This window comes from Bombina bombina, chromosome 10 (genome assembly GCF_027579735.1).
Source record: "Bombina bombina isolate aBomBom1 chromosome 10, aBomBom1.pri, whole genome shotgun sequence".
Classification (NCBI taxonomy): Eukaryota; Metazoa; Chordata; class Amphibia; order Anura; family Bombinatoridae; genus Bombina; species Bombina bombina.
Genome location: NC_069508.1, coordinates 151287215 through 151310867, shown reverse-complemented (window position 1 = coordinate 151310867; position 23653 = coordinate 151287215). Strand labels below are relative to the sequence as shown.

Here is a 23653-nt window from a genome sequence, read left to right as displayed (position 1 = left end):
TCGTATTGAACTACATTTGGGCCAGCAGAGTTAGTCAAATCAGGAGAGAATCACAAACAGGGAGCCTTAGCTGGCCCTTCCCTGGTGCTTTGTGTAAATAACGGTTGTTCAGCAGACACCGCACACATAGGACACTGCATCAAATTACACTGTTAAAAAAACATTCTGCAGGATCTTATTACATGGTTTGTAAAGTGCTTTCCATCCTGGGGTACAGCTATTTAAGATCTTCTTCCTTGACATGAAAACTGCCTCTGTGATAAGTGGTCTGTCATTAGCAGCCTTCCATTAGCCAGCCCTCTGCTTTACCGGTCCTTGTTATTCTACACCCTCGATCAGCACAAGTCTAGTTTACTCAACAAGCACCAGGGTTACAGATGTGTGTGTCCCCAAGCAAATGACAGGGGGACAGCATAATAATTCTGCCTTAGTGCTGTTTATTTCCACCGCCTTTATAAAGAAATGATGTATCTCTCTTTTCATGTAACTTTATTCTGCTGAAAAATGGAATGTGCAAATATTTAAATATTTTACAAATCACCCGAGAGTCAGTATATATCATCCTAAATGCTTTATGGAGAAATACCAACATGACTGAAAAGTGTGTCACTTGTATTTTTAGAGTCAGACTTACAATTGTTGAAACTATAATATTGTGTTTTGTGACAATGTGATGGATTTGTTTTACCTGTATCATGGAGCTGAGATGGGTTTAGATCATATTTATATTAATGTGTCCATTCCCCAAAAATGTTTCTTGCCCCCTTAGCTTCACGTGCGTCTTGCTTTTTTTTACATTCTTTGTATTGTCTAATAATGCGACTGATTAATGATGACAGCTCTAAGTATTTTATATGGAGAAACTTCAAAGAGAAAAATTGGCTTGATTGATTCAGAATATGTTCTTTCTTTATACTGATAATATTATTTAGCAGGACAGTGAAATTTTAGAAGCTTCTAAATCACATCTTCATTTTTATTCAGTAGTGACACAGAACATAGCAGAACACAAATCTATTTCCATTCAGATAGGGAAAATGATGCGATACCAGAAAGTGTCATAAAGAGAAGGTGAAATGACATTGCTAGAAACCCCTAGACAATGTGAAAGATATAGCCCAGCATCAGACAAAGTGACATATTGTGTATAATATAGAATTATTATTATTATTATTATTGCTTATTTATAAAGAGACGCCAAATCTGTATTATTCTTAACCACTGTCAGTGTCTAGTTTGGGTACTTTCTCGGTCAGTTGGCACGGGCATGTAGACTTTTATCTTCTAATCAGATATTAAGCAGGATTTCCGCTTTTTCTAAAAAGTTGCTTGTTTATTTATGAAAGGGCTACAAGCTCATTGTCTGATGCCGGAGGTTACCACTATAAATAGCACTCTCTAGAACTCTGGGCTATTTCTGACCACATGTGATACAGGGTAAGCCCTGTCTGATAAGCTGCACTTATTTCTACACGCTGCAAAATGATATTCGGAAATGGTTCTCATGCCAGAGACATCACTGAATCCCACAGCATCTAGCTTTTTTACCAACCATTGATTGATTAATATATGCAGTAATTAAAGGGACATTTACAGTATATTGTGCATTTGATGTGCGTATCTAACACACCTTGAACTTTCTTGTCTGTGAGAACATGATGTAAATACCCATCACTTATGCCAATCCCAACCCCACTGGCTGCACCAATTTAATAATGCCCTAAAATAACTTCCACGGCCACAAAGGTCAGTCTTTACTGAGAAGAGAGCACAAAGAAATAGCCCCCTCCTCTCTGGAATTTAAAGGGACATTAAACACTTTGAGATAGTAATATAAAATGATAAATCATATATAACAAATTCTGCAATATACTTTCATTACTTATTTGTCCCCTTCTCCTATAATTCCATTCTGAAATTATGAGCTTTTTATCTGCATATATCATTGCACAAGCATTTCTGGTGAAATGCTTGTGCAATACCGCTTACTGTCGGCCAATCGGATGCGAGCAAGGGCTGTCAATCATCCCGATCAGATCGGGATGATTTCAATCCGCCACCTAAAAGGTGTCAGAGTTGTTAAGGAGCAGCAGTCTTACGACTGCTGCTTCTTAGCTTCCATTTTAGGCGAGTCTGAAACGATGGGCCTCCGAAGCAGCGTCTGTTGCTTAATAAATGGAGACCTAAAACTTTACACTTATTTTGTCAATATTTAAATAGCTAATGACACTATAAAAGAATAGAAATACTTATTCTTCTCAGACGAATCTTTTCTTTGAAAGTATCATTCTACTTAGCATTTATTTAGTGTTTAAAGGACCAGTCAACATAGTAGATTTGCATAATCAACAAATGCAAGATAACAAGACAATGCAATAGCACTTAGTCTCAACTTCAAATGAGTAGTAGATTTTTTTTCTGGCAATTTTAAAAGTTATGTCTTTTTCCACTCCCCCTGTACCATGTGACAGCCATCAGCCAATCACAAATGCATACACGTACCATGTGACAGCCATCAGCCATTCACAAATGCATACACACTTATTCCTGCACATGCTCAGTAGGAGCTGGTGACTCAAAAAGTTTAAATATAAAAAGACGGTACACATTTTGTTAATGGGAGTAAATTGGAAAGTTGTTTAAAATGGCATGCGCTATCTGAATAATGAAAGTTTAATTTTGATTGAGTGTCCCTTTAGCTCTCTGGTCCCCTAGTCTATTTCTTAGTCCAGGAGATAGAACCAGGCACCAAAGCTAGCATGCCATTTGCCGAGCTTTGAGTATGTTTTTCTCACAAAAAAGTGTAAACCAAAAAAGACACCAAGGGGCCCATTTATCAAGCTCTGGATGGAGCTTGAGGGCCCCTGCAGGCTCGCCAGAAACACCAGTTATGAAGCAGCGGTCTAAAGACTCTGAGCAGGCGGACAGACATTGCCGCAATTGATTGACACCCCTTGCTGACATTGCCGCAGTTAGTGACACCCCCTGCTGGCGCCAATTGGCCGCAAATCTGCAGGGGGCGGCGTTGCACCAGCAGCTCACAAGAGCCGCTGGTACAATGCTGAATACGGAGAGCGTATTGCTCTCCGCATTTAGCGAGGTCTGTCAGACATAATCCGCACTGTCGGATCAGGTCCGACAGACCTTTGTTAAATTTTCAGGGGTGTTTTCCAGTCTCTATGTGTAGAACTTTACATAGGTTTTTGTTTATGTTTTTATCCTATTTCAGTGCATTATAAACCCAGTTATCTTGAAGCTTTGCAGTGAAGAAACCACTAACACTGCATTTTACATTGGTGTTCAAACTTTTCAGAAAACACTTTAAAATTGTTTGTGTGTGTTTTTTGGACTTTTTTGTTCAACCTTAACCGTCTTCAAACTGCATCGTCTTTGTACAAACAGCTCTTTTCAGTGTTAACAAAAAATGAAACTGCTGCCTGCCGTCCAATTTATTGGTGCAAAAAAATAATAATATAACAACCAAATAAGAATATTCTTTTTCCAAAGATGCTGCCATCCATGTTAGTCAACTTGATTGTTTCCTGGTTTTATAAAAAAATAAAAATATTGCTCATATAGCCAAAATGTTCATTTATTAGTGCAATAAAGTTTTCTTTAAAAAAATCATAAAAACACAACCTTTGGCTGGGCATCAACTGGACATCCTAAAACCCTTTCATGAGTACTCTTCTATGTGCATGCAGCTCTTTGTGGGTGACCTGTGCTTGGCAAGAGAGCTTGTGTAATGCTTCAAAATGGCGCCATAGATAACTCCGCTCTCAGTACTGTTCTGTTCACTTGTCTGTAGGGAGCCAGGGGGTGGCTGGGTAATCGGCTCCCTGCCAGCAGCTGCTACCTCTTGTTGCTGAAGCTTTTGCACTCACAGGATCTAGTGAGGCTTCCTTGAGCCAAGAATTCAGTTTAGCTTCTGGGTTGTGGATCCTAATGATAATATTTTCTCGAAGGCAACAGCTGTGGCCAGGTTGGTGCATGGCATGGGGAAGTAAAAAGCTGATCCCCTTAAATGGCACTACCTTCTTAATCTCTCTAGGCCTCCTTGCACCACTAAATCCCCCAGTGGCCATTTTACCACCATACCCTTAAGAGATCTCCCTGCTGGGCCCATATCATCTGGGCTATGATATGATAAACAAAAAATCTCAGATTGCTTTTTTTTTTTTTTAACCTAAGCTCCTTAAGCTTTATACCTTAAAGGGACATGAAACCCCAAATTTTGTTTTGATGATTTAGGTAGAGCATACAATTTTCAACAACTTTCCAATTTACTTCTATTATCAAATTTGTTTAATTCTCTTGGTATCATTTGTTGAAGGAGCAGCAGTGCACTACTGGTTTCTAACTGAACACATGGGGTGAGCCAATGACAATCGGTATATATATGCAGCCACCAATCAGAAGCTAGAACCTAGGTTCATTGCTGCTCCTGAGCTTACCTAGATAAACCTTTCTGCAAAGGATAACAAGAGAAGGAAGCAAATTAAATGATAGAAGTACATTGGAAAGTTGTTTAAAATTGTATGCTCTGTCTAAATCGTGAAAGTCTAATTATGACTTTACTGTCCCTTTAATACTCTGACCCACATTTACATATTTAATGTCCAGAAAATCGCACAACAAACTGGCTCCTCTAGGTATAAAGACTCCAGTCTTTATTAGTAGATGCAAAGTCAAATTGGAGAGGATACCACATGTGGACCTTCTTCAACGTGGAGTGGATACCACTTCCTGACGTTTGTTGTTGCATAAAGTACTCTGGGTGTGAGTTGACAACACTGGGGAATGTTTATGGTTCGAGTATTCGTGTGTGTTCTCCCGTCTTGTCTGGTCTCTGCATTTGTGCTGTGTCAGCTCCAACAGCTTTATTACCAAGTATTTGCATTTTTATAACATACTTCAATCACATAGCCCTGTAAATCTCATTCTACCTGTGCATAACCTAAGCCTGCAGCCTACCCTGAGGTTCAAATCCATTTAATTTGTCGTTCTCTTTGCCTCAGCTCTGCACTCTATAAAACTGTATTTTAGTTCTTCACCTTTGTGGCTTGTAATTGTGACAGGACTAAGTATTTAGAGAAACAGACAAATGATCATTGCTACAACTTGAAATGCATTTCATTTCTCCATAACCTGATTATGTTTCTTATTAAATGCAGGCAAAAAGAAAATCGCCCTGTTTGACAGCCAAGCCCCAATCTGCCCTATATGTCAGGTCTTGCTGCGCCCGGGAGAGTTGCAGGAGCACATGGAGCAGGAACTGGACAAACTTCTGCAGCTTAATATTGGGTAAGGGTCTTATTATATGTTTTTTTATGGGTGACTTGGTCTCGTGAGTTAGTGCTAATAAAATGAGCATTGCTGGCTCTCAGAACGTGAATGTAAACAGCTCACTTCAAATGCAGGAAAGAGAAGAGAAGTTACAAAAATAAGCAAATAAAAAAAACACTAAAATATAGAGCGCTGATGTAGGAGTCACTTAAAGGGACACTAAACCCAAAAATTTCATTCATGATTCAGGTAGAGAATACAATTTGAAACAACATTCCAATTTACTTCTATTATCTAATTTGCTTCAATCTTTAGATATCCTTTGCTGAAGAAATAGCAATGCACATGGGTGAGCCAATTACACAAGGCATCCATGTGCAGCCACCAATCAGCAACTACTAAGCCTATCTAGATATGCTTTTCAGCAAAGGATATCAGGAGAATAAAGCAACAGATAATAGAAGTAAATTAGAAAGTTGTTTAAAATTGCATTCTCTTTCTAAATCATGAAAGAAAAAAATTGGGTTTAATGTCCCTTTAAAGGGATACTAAATCCAGTTTTTTTCTTTAATGATTCAGATAGAGCAGCCATTTTAAGCAACTTTGTAATTTACTCCTATTATCAATTTTTCTTCGTTCTCTTGCTAGCTTTATTTAAAAAGCAGGAATGTAAAGCTTAGGAGCCGGCCCATTTTTGGTTCTGAACCTGGGTTATGCTTGCTTATTGGTTTGCTAAATGTAGCCACCAATAAGCAAGCACTATCCAGGGTGCTGAACCTAAAATTGGCCGGGTCCTAAGCTTTACATTCCTGCTTTTTAAATAAAGCTAGCAAGAGAACAAAGAAAAAGTGATAATAGGAGTAAATTAGAAAGTTGCTTAAAATTGCTGCTCTATCTGAATCATTAAAGAAAAAAACTGGATTTAGTATCCCTTTAAAGGGACATTAAACCCAATTTTTTTCTTTCATGATTTAGAAAGAGAATGCAATTTTAAACAACTTTCTAATTTACTTCTATTATCTATGTTGCTTCATTCTCCTGATATCCTTTGCTGAAAAGCATATCTAGATAGGCTTAGTAGTTGCTGATTGGTGGCTGCACATGGATGCCTTGTGTACAAGTCTTTAATCATCAGGCCCCAAGAATGTCCAGCAGCACCACAAAGTAGCTAGAAACACAAACAAAAGAGAAGCTTCCATTCATGTTACAAATGTATGAAGGCCCCACTCAAACTGAGACTTTACACAAAGGAAAATGGTAGAAATCCTCTCAGAAATTCAATGGTGCTAACAGGTAGTGACCAGGAGACCTTACTCCTATTCTGCACCAGAGCCACCAGTTTGTACATGGGCTCCTCTCTTCCTGGATACAGAAACCTATGGAAGCCCTATGGTTACCCATGTGAGGTATCTCTATTATCCATGTGACGTATCTCTATTACCCATGTGACGTATCTCTATTACCCATGTGACGTATCTCTATTACCCATGTGATGTATCTCTATTACCCATGTGACGTATCTCTATTACCCATGTGATGTATCTCTATTACCCATGTGACGTATCTCTGTTACCCATGTGATGTATCTTTATTACCCATGTGATGTATCTCTATTACCCATGTGATGTATCTCTATTACCCATGTGATGTATCTCTATTACCCATGTGATGTATCTCTATTACCCATATGAGGTATCTCTATTACCCATGTTATGTATCTCTATTACCCATGTGATGTATCTCTATTACCCATGTGACGTATCTCTATTACCCATGTGAGGTATCTCTGTTACCCATGTGATGTATCTCTATTACCCATGTGACGTATCTCTATTACCCATGTGACGTATCTCTATTACCCATGTGACGTATCTCTATTACCCATGTGACGTATCTCTATTACCCATGTGAGGTATCTCTATTACCCATGTGTCGTATCTCTATTACCCATGTGATGTATCTCTATTACCCATATGATGTATCTCTATTACCCATGTGTCGTATCTCTATTACCCATGTGATGTATCTCTATTACCCGTTTGACGTATCTCTATTACCCATGTGACGTATCTCTATTACCCATGTGATGTTTCTCTATTACCCATGTGTCGTATCTCTATTACCCATATGATGTATCTCTATTACCCATATGATGTATCTCTATTACCCATGTGATGTATCTCTATTACCCATGTGTCGTATCTCTATTACCCATATGATGTATCTCTATTACCCATATGATGTATCTCTATTACCCATATGATGTATCTCTATTACCCATGTGATGTATCTCTATTACCCATGTGATGTATCTCTATTACCCATATGATGTATCTCTATTACCCATGTGATGTATCTCTATTACCCATATGATGTATCTCTATTACCCATGTGATGTATCTCTATTACCCATGTGTCGTATCTCTATTACCCATGTGATGTATCTCTATTACCCATGTGTCGTATCTCTATTACCCATGTGACGTATCTCTATTACCCATGTAACGTATCTCTATTACCCATGTGAGGTATCTCTATTACCCATGTGACGTATCTCTATTACCCATGTGACGTATCTCTATTACCCATGTGATGTATCTCTATTACCCATGTGTCGTATCTCTATTACTCATATGATGTATCTCTATTACACATATGATGTATCTCTATTACCCATGTGATGTATCTCTATTACCCATGTGTCGTATCTCTATTACCCAAATGATGTATCTCTATTACCCATATGATGTATCTCTATTACCCATATGATGTATCTCTATTACCCATGTGATGTATCTCTATTACCCATGTGACGTATCTCTATTACCCATGTGATGTATCTCTATTACCCATGTGTCGTATCTCTATTACCCATATGATGTATCTCTATTACCCATATGATGTATCTCTATTACCCATGTGTCGTATCTCTATTACCCATATGATGTATCTCTATTACCCATATGATGTATCTCTATTACCCATGTGATGTATCTCTATTACCCATGTTATGTATTTCTATTACCCATGTGATGTATCTCTATTACCCATGTGACGTATCTCTATTACCCATGTGAGGTATCTCTATTACCCATATGACGTATCTCTATTACCCATATGATGTATCTCTATTACCCATATGATGTATCTCTATTACCCATATGATGTATCTCTATTACCCATATGATGTATCTCTATTACCCATGTGACGTATCTCTATTACCCATATGATGTATCTCTATTACCCATGTGATGTATCTCTATTACCCATATGATGTATCTCTATTACCCATATGATGTATCTCTATTACCCATATGATGTATCTCTGTTACCCATATGATGTATCTCTATTACCCATGTGTCGTATCTCTATTACCCATGTGTCGTATCTCTATTACCCATGTGTCGTATCTCTATTACCCATATGATGTATCTCTATTACCCATATGATGTATCTCTATTACCCATATGATGTATCTCTATTACCCATATGATGTATCTCTATTACCCATGTGATGTATCTCTATTACCCATATGATGTATCTCTATTACCCATGTAACGTATCTCTATTACCCATGTGATGTATCTCTATTACCCATATGATGTATCTCTATTACCCATATGATGTATCTCTATTACCCATATGATGTATCTCTATTACCCATATGATGTATCTCTATTACCCATGTGATGTATCTCTATTACCCATATGATGTATCTCTATTACCCATGTGATGTATCTCTATTACCCATATGATGTATCTCTATTACCCATGTAACGTATCTCTATTACCCATGTGATGTATCTCTATTACCCATGTGTCGTATCTCTATTACCCATGTGTCGTATCTCTATTACCCATGTGATGTATCTCTATTACCCATGTGATGTATCTCTATTACCCATGTGATGTATCTCTATTACCCATGTGATGTATCTCTATTACCCATGTGATGTATCTCTATTACCCATGTGTCGTATCTCTATTACCCATGTGACGTATCTCTATTACCCGTGTGACGTATCTCTATTACCCGTGTGACGTATCTTTATTACCCGTGTGACGTATCTCTATTACCCATGTGATGTATCTCTATTACCCATATGACGTATCTCTATTTCCCATGTGACGTATCTCTATTACCCATGTGACATATCTCTATTACCCAACAATAAGGATTTTTTATTTTGCTGATATAAAATAACTCTATTGACCCAGTCAATTGTACTGTACTATACTACTGTACTATACTACTGTAATTGATTGTACTATAGACAGAAACAGTATAACCTCTGTATTGTACTGCAGACAGTAACAGTATAACTTCTTTATTGTACTGTAGTCAGTTAATGTATAACCTCTGTATTGTACTACAGATGGTAACAGTATAACTTCAGAATTGTACTATAGACAGAAACAGTACAACCTCTGTATTGTACTACAGACAGTAACAGTATAACTTCTATATTTTATTATAGACAGAAACAGTACAACCTCTGTATTGTACTACAGACAGTAACAGTATAATCTCTTTACTGTACTACAGACAGTAACAGTATAACCTCTGTATTGTACTATAGACAGAAACAGTATAACTTCTATATTGTATTATAGACAGAAACAGTACAACCTCTGTATTGTACTACAGACAGTAACAGTATAACCTCTGTATTGTACTATAGACATAAACAGTATAACTTCTATATTGTATTATAGACAGAAACAGTACAACCTCTGTATTGTACTACAGACAGTAACAGTATAACCTCTGTATTGTACTATAGACAGAAACAGTACAACCTCTGTATTACACTACAGACAGTAACAGTATAATCTCTGTATTGTACTGCAGATAGTAACAGTATAACAGCTGTATTTTATTATTGGCCGTTTTTTAAAGAGATTAACCCCTGATGTGCCAACACGATGTTCATTAGCTGCAGTAAAGGCTGGGAGAGGTAGCCAGACACCATAGTCCTATTAGGAGCTAAAGTTCAATTGACCAAAGACCACAGAGAAGAAAATTTCATGAACTTTAAATTCCTAATAATGATTTCTAATTACATTTATTTAATACATAAAAATGAAGATATTAAACAAATATTTGTATTAAGAGTTTGGCCATATCAGACATTAAACAAATGAAGCATCTGCCTTTCGGCTAGATTACGAGTTTTTGTCGTTAAGGCGAGTTTTTGATTCAGATAGGGCATGTAATTTTAAACAACTTTCCAATTTACTTTTATCACCAATTTTGCTTTGTTCTATTGGTATTCTTAGTTCAAAGCTAAACCTAGGAGGTTCATATGCTAATTTCTTAGACCTTGAAGGTCGCCTCTAATCTAAATACATTTTGATAGTTTTTTACCACTAGAGGGCATTAGTTAATGTGTTTCATATAGATAACATTGAGCTCCTGCACGTGAATTTACCTAGGAGTCAGCTCTGATTGGCTAAACTGCAAGTCTGTCAAAAGAACTGAAATAAGGGGGCAGTTTGCAGAGGCTTAGATACAAGGTAATCACAAAGGTAAAACTTGTATTATTATAACTGTGTTGGTTATGCAAAACTGGGGAATTGGTAATTAAGGGGTTATCTATCTTTTTAAACAACAAAAATTCTGGTGTTGACTGTCCCTTTAAGACAACGCTAGTATTACGAGTTTTCTTCAAGCCGGCGTTAGCCTCAGAAAAGTGATCGTTGAGCAAAATTTAGCTCCACATCTCACTGTAATACCAGTGTTGCTTACGGTAGCGGTAAGCTGGCTGAACGTGCTCCTGCACGATTTCCCAATAGGAAACAATGGGGCTGAGCTGGCTGAAAAAAAAACTAACACCTGCAAAAAAGCAGCGTTCAGCTCCGAACGCAGCCCCATTGTTTCCTATGGGGAAAGAAAAGTTATGTCTACACCTAACACCCTAACATGAACCCCGAGTCTAAACACCCCTAATCTTACACTTATTAACCCCTAATCTGCTGCTCCGGACACCGCCACCACCTACATTATACTTATGAACCCCTAATCTGATGCCCCCAACATCGCTGAACCCTACATTATATTTATTAACCCCTAATCTGCCCCTCCAACGTTGCCGCAACTATATTAAATTTATTAACCCCTAATCTGCCGCTGCCAACGTCGCTGCCACTATAATAAATTTATTAACCCCTAAACCTAAGTCTTACCCTAACCCTAACACCCCCTTAACTTAAATATAATTTAAATACATCTAAATAAATTTACTACAATTAAATAAATTAATCCTATTTAAAACTAAATACTTACCTATAAAATAAATCCTAAAATAGCTACAATATAACTAATAGTTACATTGTAGCTAGCTTAGGGTTTATATTTATTTTACACGCAACTTTGTATTTATTTTAACTAGGTAGAATAGTTATTAAATAGTTATTAACTATTTGATAAAAATAATTAAATTAATTACATAAACTAACTACAATTAACTACAATTAAATTAAATAAACTAAAGTACAAAAAAAACCAAACACTAAATTACAGAAAAAAATAAAAAAAAATTCAAGATGGCGTCCCTTCAATTCCGATTGGCTGATAGAATCCTATCGGAATTAAGGTAGGAAAAATCCTATTGGCTGATGCAATCAGCCAATAGGATTGATCTCGCATTCTATTGGCTGTTCCAATCAGCCAATAGAATGCAAGCTCAATCCTATTGGCTGATTGGATTAGTCAATAGTATTGAACTTCAATCCTATTGGCTGATTGCATCAGCCAATAGGATTTTTCCTACCTTAATTCCGATTGGCTGATAGTAGGGTAGGGTGATCTTCAAGGGGGTAGTGTTAGGTTTTATTAAGGGGGGATTGGGTGGGTTTTAGAGTAAGGTTGGGTGTGTGGGTGGTGGGTTTTAATGTTGGGGGGTATTGTATTTTTTTTTTTTACAGGTAAAAGAGCTGATCACTTTGGGGCAATGCCCTGCAAAAAGCCCTTTTAAGGGCTATTTGTAATTTAGTATAAAGTAGGGAATTTTTTTATTTTGGGGGGCTTTTTTATTTTAATAGGGGGATTAGATTAGGTGTAATTAGTTTAAAAATTTGTAATTTCTTTTTTATTTTCTGTAATTTAGTGTTTTTTTTTATTCTTCGAAATTTAGTTTATTTAATTTAATTGTAGGTAGTTTAGGTAATTCATTTAATTATAGTGTAGTGTTAGGTGTAATTGTAACTTAGGTTAGGGTTTATTTTACAGGTAAATTTGTACTTATTTTAACTAGGTAGCTATTAAATAGTTAATAACTATTTAATAACTATTGTACCTAGTTAAAATAAATACAAACTTGCCTGTAAAATAAAAATAAATCCTGAGATAGATACAAATGTAACTATTAGTTACTATTATTTATTTAATAATAGTACATTTATTTAAATTATATTTAAGTTAGGGGGGTGTTAGGGTTATGGTTAGACTTAGGTTTAGGGGTTAATACATTTAATATAGTAGTGGCAACGTTGTGGGCGGCAGATTAGGGGTTAATAAATGTAGGTAGTTGTCGGCGATGTTAGGGATGGCAGATTAGGGGTTAATAAAAGTTAACTAGTTTTTGCGAGGCGGGAGTGCGGCGGTTTAGGGGTTAATATATTTATTACAGTGGCTGCGATGTCCGGTCGGCAGATTAGGGGTAAAATAATTTTATTATAGTGTGCGATGTGGGGGGGGGGGGGCTCGGTTTAGGGGTTAATAGGTAGTTTATGGGTGTTAGTGTACTTTTTAGCACTTTAGTTTAGAGCTTTATGTTCCGGCGTTAGCCCATAAAACTCTACTACTGACTTTAAAATGCGTTAGGAGTCTTGCCAGGAGAGGGTGTACTGCTCACTTTTTCCAGCGATCGTAATAACGGCGTTAGAAAAATCCCATTAAAAAGATAGTATACGCAATTGACGTAAGGGGATTTGCGTTGAGCTAAAATCGCGGAAAAAAAGTGAGCGGTACACCTGTACCTGCCTGACTTGTAATACCAGCGGGCGTTAAAAAGCAGCGTTGGGACGCTGCTTTTTAAGGCTAACGCAAGACTCGTAATCTAGCCGTTTGTTATCTTTAGTCTGAAACCTGAGTTTGGTCACCACGGCTGGGATGTACCTGGTGCTCAGATTCATCCCTGTTGTTGTAGACAAGTGGTGACATTAGCATTAGAGTGACTAATGTTCATTACTAATGAGTTGTGCCCTACACGTGTTTCCTTCTGTCTGATCAGATACCGTTGTTGTGCTGTCTTAGGGACAATCTTCATAGTAAGGGATCAGGGCCCCGCATTGCAACCCTCAGCCAGTCGGTATCTTTAGAAAGACCAGGCTGCAATAAACCAGAGGTCCCCACCTTACTTGCATTAAATACTTTTGGTATTTCTATTTCTTTTTTCAGCCTTTGAAACCTCAATAACGAGAAATGTCTCTAATTTTAAGTTGAATGAGTAATGTTGGATGCCTTTTCCCTCAGACCTAATTGTGCTGACCCTTCAGGTTAAGAATCACTGAATTAGGGGCTTTGAGTGTATATTCATTTTTTAGCCTTTTTTTATTCCAAATTTTTGTTACTAAATGGTCACTTTGCCAAATAACCAGTGGCCTTATATGCTTATTTAGGCCCCCGTGTGCTAAGGCAGAGCTATGTATGTGACTAGACTAGCAAAACTAAATAGTACCACAAGAGTGGATCTGAATTGGCCGCTAGACACTAATTAGCCATAAATAAATGACTTAACAAGCTGTGTTATTGCAAGGAAACATTCGTATTGTGCAGTATACAGCTGACTTGTAATAGATAGGGCAAACATTACAAGAGCGAGGAACATACAGACATATGCAATAGCTGGCGCCCCACTGTGGTGATGGGGTCAATAACAATATAAAACACAGTTACAGATTCACTAGCCTCTGTCTGGAATAAGATTAATAAAAAACAAGTCCTCTGATGACTGCTGTGAATAATTAGAGGTTTTTTTTCCTATTTTCTGCACATCCTGTGACCACTCACCTGAGCTTCACGTGCTTTCCATTCAGCAGAAGACAATAAAATACTTTTGTTTAGAACTAAGGTGAAGTAGTTTATCGCTATAAGTGCACCAACTGTAACTTTCTTCACACAATGACCATAAAATCCATATCTGTATTTAATAAGTGAGGGGTCTAAGTAGGGCCCTTCCTTCATTTTTTGCTCTGACATCCAGTGTGTGTGTTTCAGACAGAGTCTGGGTAATTGATGGCATCATTTGGGTTTCATCCAACCTAATAAAGAGTCTCAGCAAATTAGCGCACCGGTTTAAATGAAGAGAAGCAATTAGCGCCGACAGAAACCCATCAACGAATTAAGGGGCAAGGAGGGAGATGGTATGAAGGGACAGCAAGGTATCAGCTTTAGGAGGGAGGAGGGTGATGGGGCTTGTGGTTTAATGGGAAACAGAAGGAAACCCTAAATCATAACCCTTGACATGTTCCCATTGTGATCTGCCTGACAAATGAAAAAGGATGGGGTTATTTCTGTAACTAACCACAGCAGTAAAGAGGTTCTGTGTAAGCAGTCGGCTGTGCAGCAATCAGCCATTTAGTGAGCCAAGGAAGAATAAGAGGGCTCTATTAATTATTAAATAACGACCTGGGCTGCTCCGTGATAGATAACATTCAATCTATACTATGCATGGAGGCAATTGCAGCTAATCTACAGCAAAGGGCAGGGCACTCAGTCACACTCACACACCATGTACTCGGTGCTGCTTTATTAACCCCCACAGCACCACATGCACTAGGGTAATGATGATAGAACTTTCACTATAAAGTGAATACCTGTGCATAATACTCTGGTAACATGTTAATAGACACATAGGGACATATTTATAAAGACAAACAGATTAACACACAGACATAGATAGATAGATAGATGATAGGTTGATAGATAGATAGACAGATAGATGATAGAAAGTAAGTAGATATATGAATAGATAGATAGATAGATAGATAGATAGATAGATAGGTGATAGATGGATGATGGATAGATGGAAAAATAGATTATAGATAGATGGATAGATACATAGATGGATTATAGATAGATGGATGATATAGATGGATGATATATATGTGTAAATATGTATACAAATATATTTATGTGTTTATATGGGTATATGTCTGTAAATACATATGTACACAAATAGAAAAAAATATATATATACATTTTTTTAAATATTTTTTATTAGATAGTGTTATTATGAGTGTAATTGTGCTTTGTAATTTATTTTTAATGTGTTTTGTGAGACTTTTTTTTATCTTTTGAAACAGTTAACCAGAGCTCTAATGTTGTTTTAAACTGACTCATGTTAACTCGAATTGTGCTCAAGGGATTGTGTTTACTTTCAACAAAACCCGATGCGCGCAAACAGCCGCAATAAACCCATTTTTGCTTGTGTGCAACTATTAGTGTGCTTCTCATAATCTAGCCTTAATCTTTTATAATTTAATGTGGGCTATATTACAATGCGTTTTTTTGCTCGAATGCAAACACCGCTGGAAGTAAACTTTTAACACATGTTTTACAAGTTGTAAGCAACATGTTTGTGCACGAGTGAAACCCAATGTGCACTAACTTCAGGACTTTGCATATCGCGACCGAGCTAACCTCTTCTCCCCATAGACTTCAATGGAGCATATAATAAAAAAAAAACCTAACTTGACAGTGCGTAAAACCAAGGGAGCTAAAGCTGAAGTGAGTTATTCATATTTTACATATCAATGTTTTTCACATAGAAGATTTTTATATATATAAAATTATATTTGTGTGAAATATATATCTATACCTATATGTATATTAATATATACAGGTATAGATAAATACAGATATATAGCAGTAAATATTTTAAAATACAAAGAACATTTGCACGATGTGAAGAACATTGGAATGTAAAACTATTTACAGTAAATACACAGTTAAACACCTTATAAAATATTCAAATTAATTAAAAATTGTTAATTATTTTATAGGTGTATGTGCTTATAGTTATATGTATGTATGTTATTTTCTATGTGTATGTGCTTATAGTCATATGTACGTATGTTATTTTCTATGTGTATTTGCTTATAGTCATATGTACGTATGTTATTTTATAGGTGTATGTGCTTATAGTTATATGTATGTATGTTATTTTCTATGTGTATGTGCTTATAGTCATATGTACGTATGTTATTTTATATGTGTATGTGCTTATAGTCATATGTACGTATGTTATTTTATAGGTGTATGTGCTTATAGTTATATGTATGTATGTTATTTTCTATGTGTATGTGCTTATAGTCATATGTACGTATGTTATTTTATATGTGTATGTGCTTATAGTCATATGTACGTATGTTATTTTATAGGTGTATGTGCTTATAGTTATATGTATGTATGTTATTTTCTATGTGTATGTGCCTATAGTCATATGTACGTATGTTATTTTATATGTGTATGTGCTTATAGTCATATGTACGTATGTTATTTTATAGGTGTATGTGCTTATAGTCATATGTACGTATGTTATTTTATATGTGTATGTGCCTATAGTTATATGTATGTATGTTATTTTCTATGTGTATGTGCCTATAGTCATATGTACGTATGTTATTTTATATGTGTATGTGCCTATAGTCATATGTACGTATGTTATTTTATATGTGTATGTGCTTATAGTCATATGTACGTATGTTATTTTATATGTGTATGCAGGCAGACAGACAGATGGACGGGTTAAATGTAGGTGGACAAATGCACATCAGGTAACAACTGCTTATATATAGCGGTAGTGAGCATTACACTGCTTCATTGTTTGGAAGGTTCTTCAAACATTTTAAGTTTATTGTAAAAAGCTAGAAATATGAAAATTGATTCCTTAAATATTTTTATACTGAGAGAAAGAGTCCTTCAGAATTGTTACAATATATTGGCAGAGCGTCTCCGTTACAGATATGCACTATCTGAACGTATTCTGACAGCCACTTGTAGTGGGGAGGGGGGGGGGGTGACACAAGCTAGGAAGGCTGCATGCAAATTTAATTTCAGAATCAGAGACTTTTTCTCCGAAGAGGTTTGTCGCCTCTGAGCTTTTTTCTGTGTTACATATGTAACAGCCTCATTGAACCTGACATGTCAAATTCAGGCCATTTGTGCAAAATCTCCCTTTAATAATACCGTTTCATTTCCTACAAATGAGACTTGAATGCATGTAAAATGGAAAAGGATATTTAAACTCTAACATTAGGCAGATGTCTTTGCCAGGGGCCGAGTGAATATATGAGATTCTCAAGTGCTTAACACCGTTTGCTGCTCTCTGCTAGAATATGTCACCAACTGTATTATTTCCCGCAGCCTTTTACTTTAAGCAAAAAATGTAAATTGGAAAAAAAATAGAAGCCTTTCTTTAGTTTGTTAAATTCTCAAATCCCTCATTTACTTTACAGAAGAGAGTCCCAGTTTTATGTATCTATCACCTGCAGCAGCTGTATGTGTTCATTAAAGGAACACTAAACACTTAGATTGTGATTTAAAACATTTAATTAAAATACTGTGCAAATAGCATTTTATTATTTGTAATATTACTTTATAGAAACTAAAAATTTATAATTAATCTTACATTATTTTAGCACCTAATGTAGAGGTTGAATCCAATCTTTCCAATATTATCTTAAAATGTCAGAAAATGGGATCAGCTTTATACAGATAAAATGGCGTCCGTTGCGATTTCAAAATGTCTTGCACATGCGTTATATAATAGAATTATTCCATATCTTTCGGAATAGTTGCAAACATGTCAAAAAGGCCAGTTTTGCACTTTATCAACAATCTTTGGCTGTTGAATTTAGTGTCAATATTTAGTCAATAACTTGTGGTCAATGCTGTCCATTAATGGTATGGGTGAAATTTCTGATATCCGATCCAATATTTTTCCAGTACAAAAAATCATGTTATAGACTTGATTTTGATCGATCTAGTGTCAAGAAAGATCTGTTGGGAGTCAAAAAACACGACAGACAAGATAGGAATCAACTCAGGGATAGGCACGAGCCAAGGCTGTGGCGGACATTTTCTAAAGTAAAGACCTTTAGTGAAGGACACCAAGGTACATTTACAATTAAAACTATTATTTTATAGTGCTGAATTTTATTATACAGATGCAGAAGATACACATCCAGTATTTCACTCAGGCTTTATTTATTCCATAACTTATCACCCAATATTGCTAGCAGTCTCTTGACAAGCCACTAATTTTATTCTCACTAAATATTTTCCCTTTCCTATTATTTAATCAGAAAGAAAAGGTATTCTAAGGTTATGATTCACAACCTTACTTTATCTTTTTTTCTATTTAAATACTACTTATAATAAACCTTAGATGCTGGTTAAAGTGCTTTACCTTTGCATATAAAGCTCCAGGGACACAGTGGCAGCTTGCTTCTTGAATCTTCCCTCACTCTCTGTCTCACTCAGAGTCATTTTATGGTACTAAGTGACATCATGTGGGAGTGGCCACAACCCTGCAAAACGTGGCGCCGCGCGTGTTAAGGAGGAGTCAGGTCCAGTATTCATCTGTTTTACTCCCTCCCCACAGCAAAATGGGCAGCGGACACTGCAAGGGCCAGTCATGGACACCAGTGTCCGTGTACGGACACCTTGCCTATCCCTGAAACAACCCCATAGTTTTACAAATAAATCTACATATTACTCTCCATCTAATCTAATACATCATTATGTCTGGAATATATTTAGTATTTAATGTCCCTATGAGAGAACAAGGTTTATTTCTGTATTTCAATCGGTTTTGTGTCTTTAGAGGAATAACCATTTTTTTTTTTAAAACCATGGTGCATTCTGCTACGTTCTTACCCCAGGAAGCTTGCAATCTATAAAAAAAAAACAAAGTCATTATTAGGAATAGAAAACTGAACGATCCTCCCTGGTCACCCTCCCTGTCCATTTCCCTGAATACTTAGTAGCTTGGGATGTTCACAGCAGTTAAAAGCAGAGAAATACAATTTTAGGTTGCTCCATTTAACACTTTAATCCCCCCCCCCCCCCCTCATGCTATTTATTTCTTCGCTCTCTCTTTTGCACACATCAGCTGCCAGGCTGAAAGCAAAAAGTGCTGGCTCAGTTCCTGGCACATGCAGCACTCTGCCTTCCCATCTCTGAGTGGCAAAGGAAGCACCTGAGCTGATGGAGCCAGCAAGGAAGTAGTTGGCTCAGTAGCTCCCGGCCCAAGACCAGCACTAATTCTCTTACTGGGTCAGCCATGGTCCTTTTTTTCTTAGATCCACTATAGTGGCACTGAAAGTTTTAATATGACTTTATCTGTGAGAGATAAAGAATTTAGTTAAATATTTGGAAAACTTGACCTAACTCCTGCATGTGGTTTCCATCTACTGGCTGTTTTATGCACGTGCCAGTGACTGCTTATGGCCAACAGTTGTGCCAGAAGCTTGTCTGTCTCTCTCTGCATTTCTCTTAAATCATCTTTTCGCACCTTTCCCTTTCTGTTTCTTTCCATTTTCTCTCAATAACTCTCCCCTACTTCTGCTAAGTACTCATCTCTCAATGTTTCCTGAGAATATCTCTATCTCCACATTACCTGAGTACCTCTCTCTGCATATTTCCTGAGTACCTCTCTCTCTAAATTCCCTGAGCACCTCTCTCTCTATAATCCCTGAGTGCCTCTATCTCTATATTCCCTGAGTACCTCACTATCTTCACATTCGCTGAGTACCTCACTATCTTCACATTCGCTGAGTACCTCTCTATCTTCACATTCACTGAGTACCTCACTATCTTCACATTCACTGAGTACCTCTCTATCTTCACATTCACTGAGTACCTCACTATCTTCACATTCACTGAGTACCTCACTATCTTTACATTCACTGAGTACCTCACTATCTTCATATTCACTGAGTACCTCACTATCTTCACATTCGCTGAGTACCTCACTATCTTCACATTCGCTGAGTACCTCTCTATCTTCACATTCACTGAGTACCTCTCTATCTTCACATTCACTGAGTACCTCTCTATCTTCACATTCACTGAGTACCTCACTATCTTCACATTCACTGAGTACCTCACTATCTTCACATTCCCTGAGTACCTCACTATCTTCACATTCGCTGAGTACCTCACTATCTTCACATTCGCTGAGTACCTCTCTATCTTCACATTCACTGAGTACCTCTCTATCTTCACATTCACTGAGTACCTCTCTATCTTCACATTCACTGAGTACCTCACTATCTTCACATTCACTGAGTACCTCACTATCTTTACATTCACTGAGTACCTCACTATCTTCACATTTGCTGAGTACCTCACTATCTTCATATTCACTGAGTACCTCACTATCTTCACATTCCCTGAGTACCTCACTATCTTCACATTCGCTGAGTACCTCTCTATCTTCACATTCGCTGAGTACCTCACTATCTTCACATTCGCTGAGTACCTCTCTATCTTCACATTCGCTGAGTACCTCACTATCTTCACATTCGCTGAGTACCTCTCTATCTTCACATTCGCTGAGTACCTCTCTATCTTCACATTCACTGAGTACCTCTATCTTCACATTCACTGAGTACCTCACTATCTTTACATTCGCTGAGTACCTCACTATCTTTACATTCGCTGAGTACCTCACTATCTTCACATTCGCTGAGTACCTCACTATCTTCACATTCGCTGAGTACCTCACTATCTTCACATTCGCTGAGTACCTCACTATCTTCACATTCGCTGAGTACCTCACTATCTTCACATTCGCTGAGTACCTCACTATCTTCACATTCGCTGAGTACCTCACTATCTTCACATTCACTGAGTACCTCACTATCTTCACATTCGCTGAGTACCTCACTATCTTCACATTCGCTGAGTACCTCTCTATCTTCACATTCACTGAGTACCTCTCTATCTTCACATTCACTGAGTACCTTTCTATCTTCACATTCACTGAGTACCTCACTATCTTTACATTCGCTGAGTACCTCACTATCTTCACATTCACTGAGTACCTCACTATCTTCACATTCGCTGAGTACCTCACTATCTTCACATTCGCTGAGTACCTCACTATCTTCACATTCACTGAGTACCTCACTATCTTCATATTCGCTGAGTACCTCTCTATCTTCACATTCACTGAGTACCTCTCTATCTTCACATTCACTGAGTACCTCTCTATCTTCACATTCACTGAGTACCTTTCTATCTTCACATTCGCTGAGTACCTTTCTATCTTCACATTCACTGAGTACCTCACTATCTTCACATTCACTGAGTACCTCACTATCTTTACATTCACTGAGTACCTCACTATCTTTACATTCGCTGAGTACCTTTCTATCTTCACATTCGCTGAGTACCTTTCTATCTTCACATTCACTGAGTACCTCACTATCTTTACATTCACTGAGTACCTCACTATCTTTACATTCGCTGAGTACCTTTCTATCTTCACATTCCCTGAGTACCTCACTATCTTCACATTCCCTGAGTACCTCACTATCTTCACATTCCCTGAGTACCTCACTATCTTCACATTCCCTGAGTACCTCGCTATCTTCACATTTGCTGAGTATCTCACTATCTTCATATTCACTGAGTACCTCACTATCTTCACATTTGCTGAGTACCTCACTATCTTCACATTCACTGAGTACCTCACTATCTTCACATTCACTGAGTACCTCACTATCTTCATATTCACTGAGTACCTCACTATCTTCACATTTGCTGAGTACCTCACTATCTTCACATTCCCTGAGTACCTCGCTATCTTCACATTTGCTGAGTACCTCACTATCTTCATATTCACTGAGTACCTCACTATCTTCACATTTGCTGAGTACCTCACTATCTTCATATTCACTGAGTACCTCACTATCTTCACATTTGCTGAGTACCTCACTATCTTCACATTTGCTGAGTACCTCACTATCTTCATATTCACTGAGTACCTCACTATCTTCACATTTGCTGAGTACCTCACTATCTTCATATTCACTGAGTACCTCACTATCTTCACATTCGCTGAGTACCTCATTATCTTCACATTTGCTGAGTACCTCACTATCTTCACATTTGCTGAGTACCTCACTATCTTCATATTCACTGAGTACCTCACTATCTTCACATTTGCTGAGTACCTCACTATCTTCATATTCACTGAGTACCTCACTATCTTCACATTTGCTGAGTACCTCACTATCTTCACATTTGCTGAGTACCTCACTATCTTCATATTCACTGAGTACCTCACTATCTTCACATTTGCTGAGTACCTCACTATCTTCACATTTGCTGAGTACCTCACTATCTTCACATTTGCTGAGTACCTCACTATCTTCATATTCACTGAGTACCTCACTATCTTCACATTTGCTGAGTACCTCACTATCTTCACATTTGCTGAGTACCTCACTATCTTCACATTCGCTGAGTACCTCACTATTTTCACATTTGCTGAGTACCTCACTATCTTCACATTTGCTGAGTACCTCACTATCTTCATATTCACTGAGTACCTCACTATCTTCACATTTGCTGAGTACCTCACTATCTTCACATTTGCTGAGTACCTCACTATCTTCACATTCGCTGAGTACCTCACTATCTTCACATTTGCTGAGTACCTCACTATCTTCACATTTGCTGAGTACCTCACTATCTTCATATTCACTGAGTACCTCACTATCTTCACATTTGCTGAGTACCTCACTATCTTCATATTCACTGAGTACCTCACTATCTTCACATTCACTGAGTACCTCGCTATCTTCACATTCACTGAGTACCTCACTATCTTCACATTCACTGAGTACCTCACTATCTTCACATTCACTGAGTACCTCACTATCTTCACATTCACTGAGTACCTCACTATCTTCATATTCACTGAGTACCTCACTATCTTCACATTTGCTGAGTACCTCACTATCTTCACATTCACTGAGTACCTCACTATCTTCACATTCGCTGAGTACCTCACTATTTTCACATTTGCTGAGTACCTCACTATCTTCACATTCACTGAGTACCTCACTATCTTCACATTCGCTGAGTACCTCACTGTCTTCACATTCGCTGAGTACCTCACTATCTTCACATTCACTGAGTACCTCACTATCTTCACATTCACTGAGTACCTCACTATCTTCACATTCACTGAGTACCTCACTATCTTCACATTCCCAGAGTACCTCTCTCTCTATATTCCTTGAGTTCCTCTCTCTCCACATTCTGAGGTCGCTTGGAGGAAATAAAAATTAGGTGCACACAGAGGAACTTTAGGGCCACTTGACTAAGACTTGAGGCCTGAT

At 37.4% G+C, this 23653-nt stretch overlaps 1 protein-coding gene across 2 annotated transcripts in view; it reads left to right on the top strand.

Annotated features, from left to right (window-relative positions):
• RNF220 (ring finger protein 220) overlaps positions 1–23653 on the top strand; it is a 384981-nt gene that overhangs the window by 227319 nt on the left and 134009 nt on the right. For both annotated transcript variants that reach the window (XM_053693391.1, XM_053693390.1), the window contains exon 3: positions 5175–5304. In XM_053693391.1, the coding sequence (XP_053549366.1) occupies positions 5175–5304 (130 nt within the window). The remainder of the gene's footprint in view (positions 1–5174; positions 5305–23653) is intronic.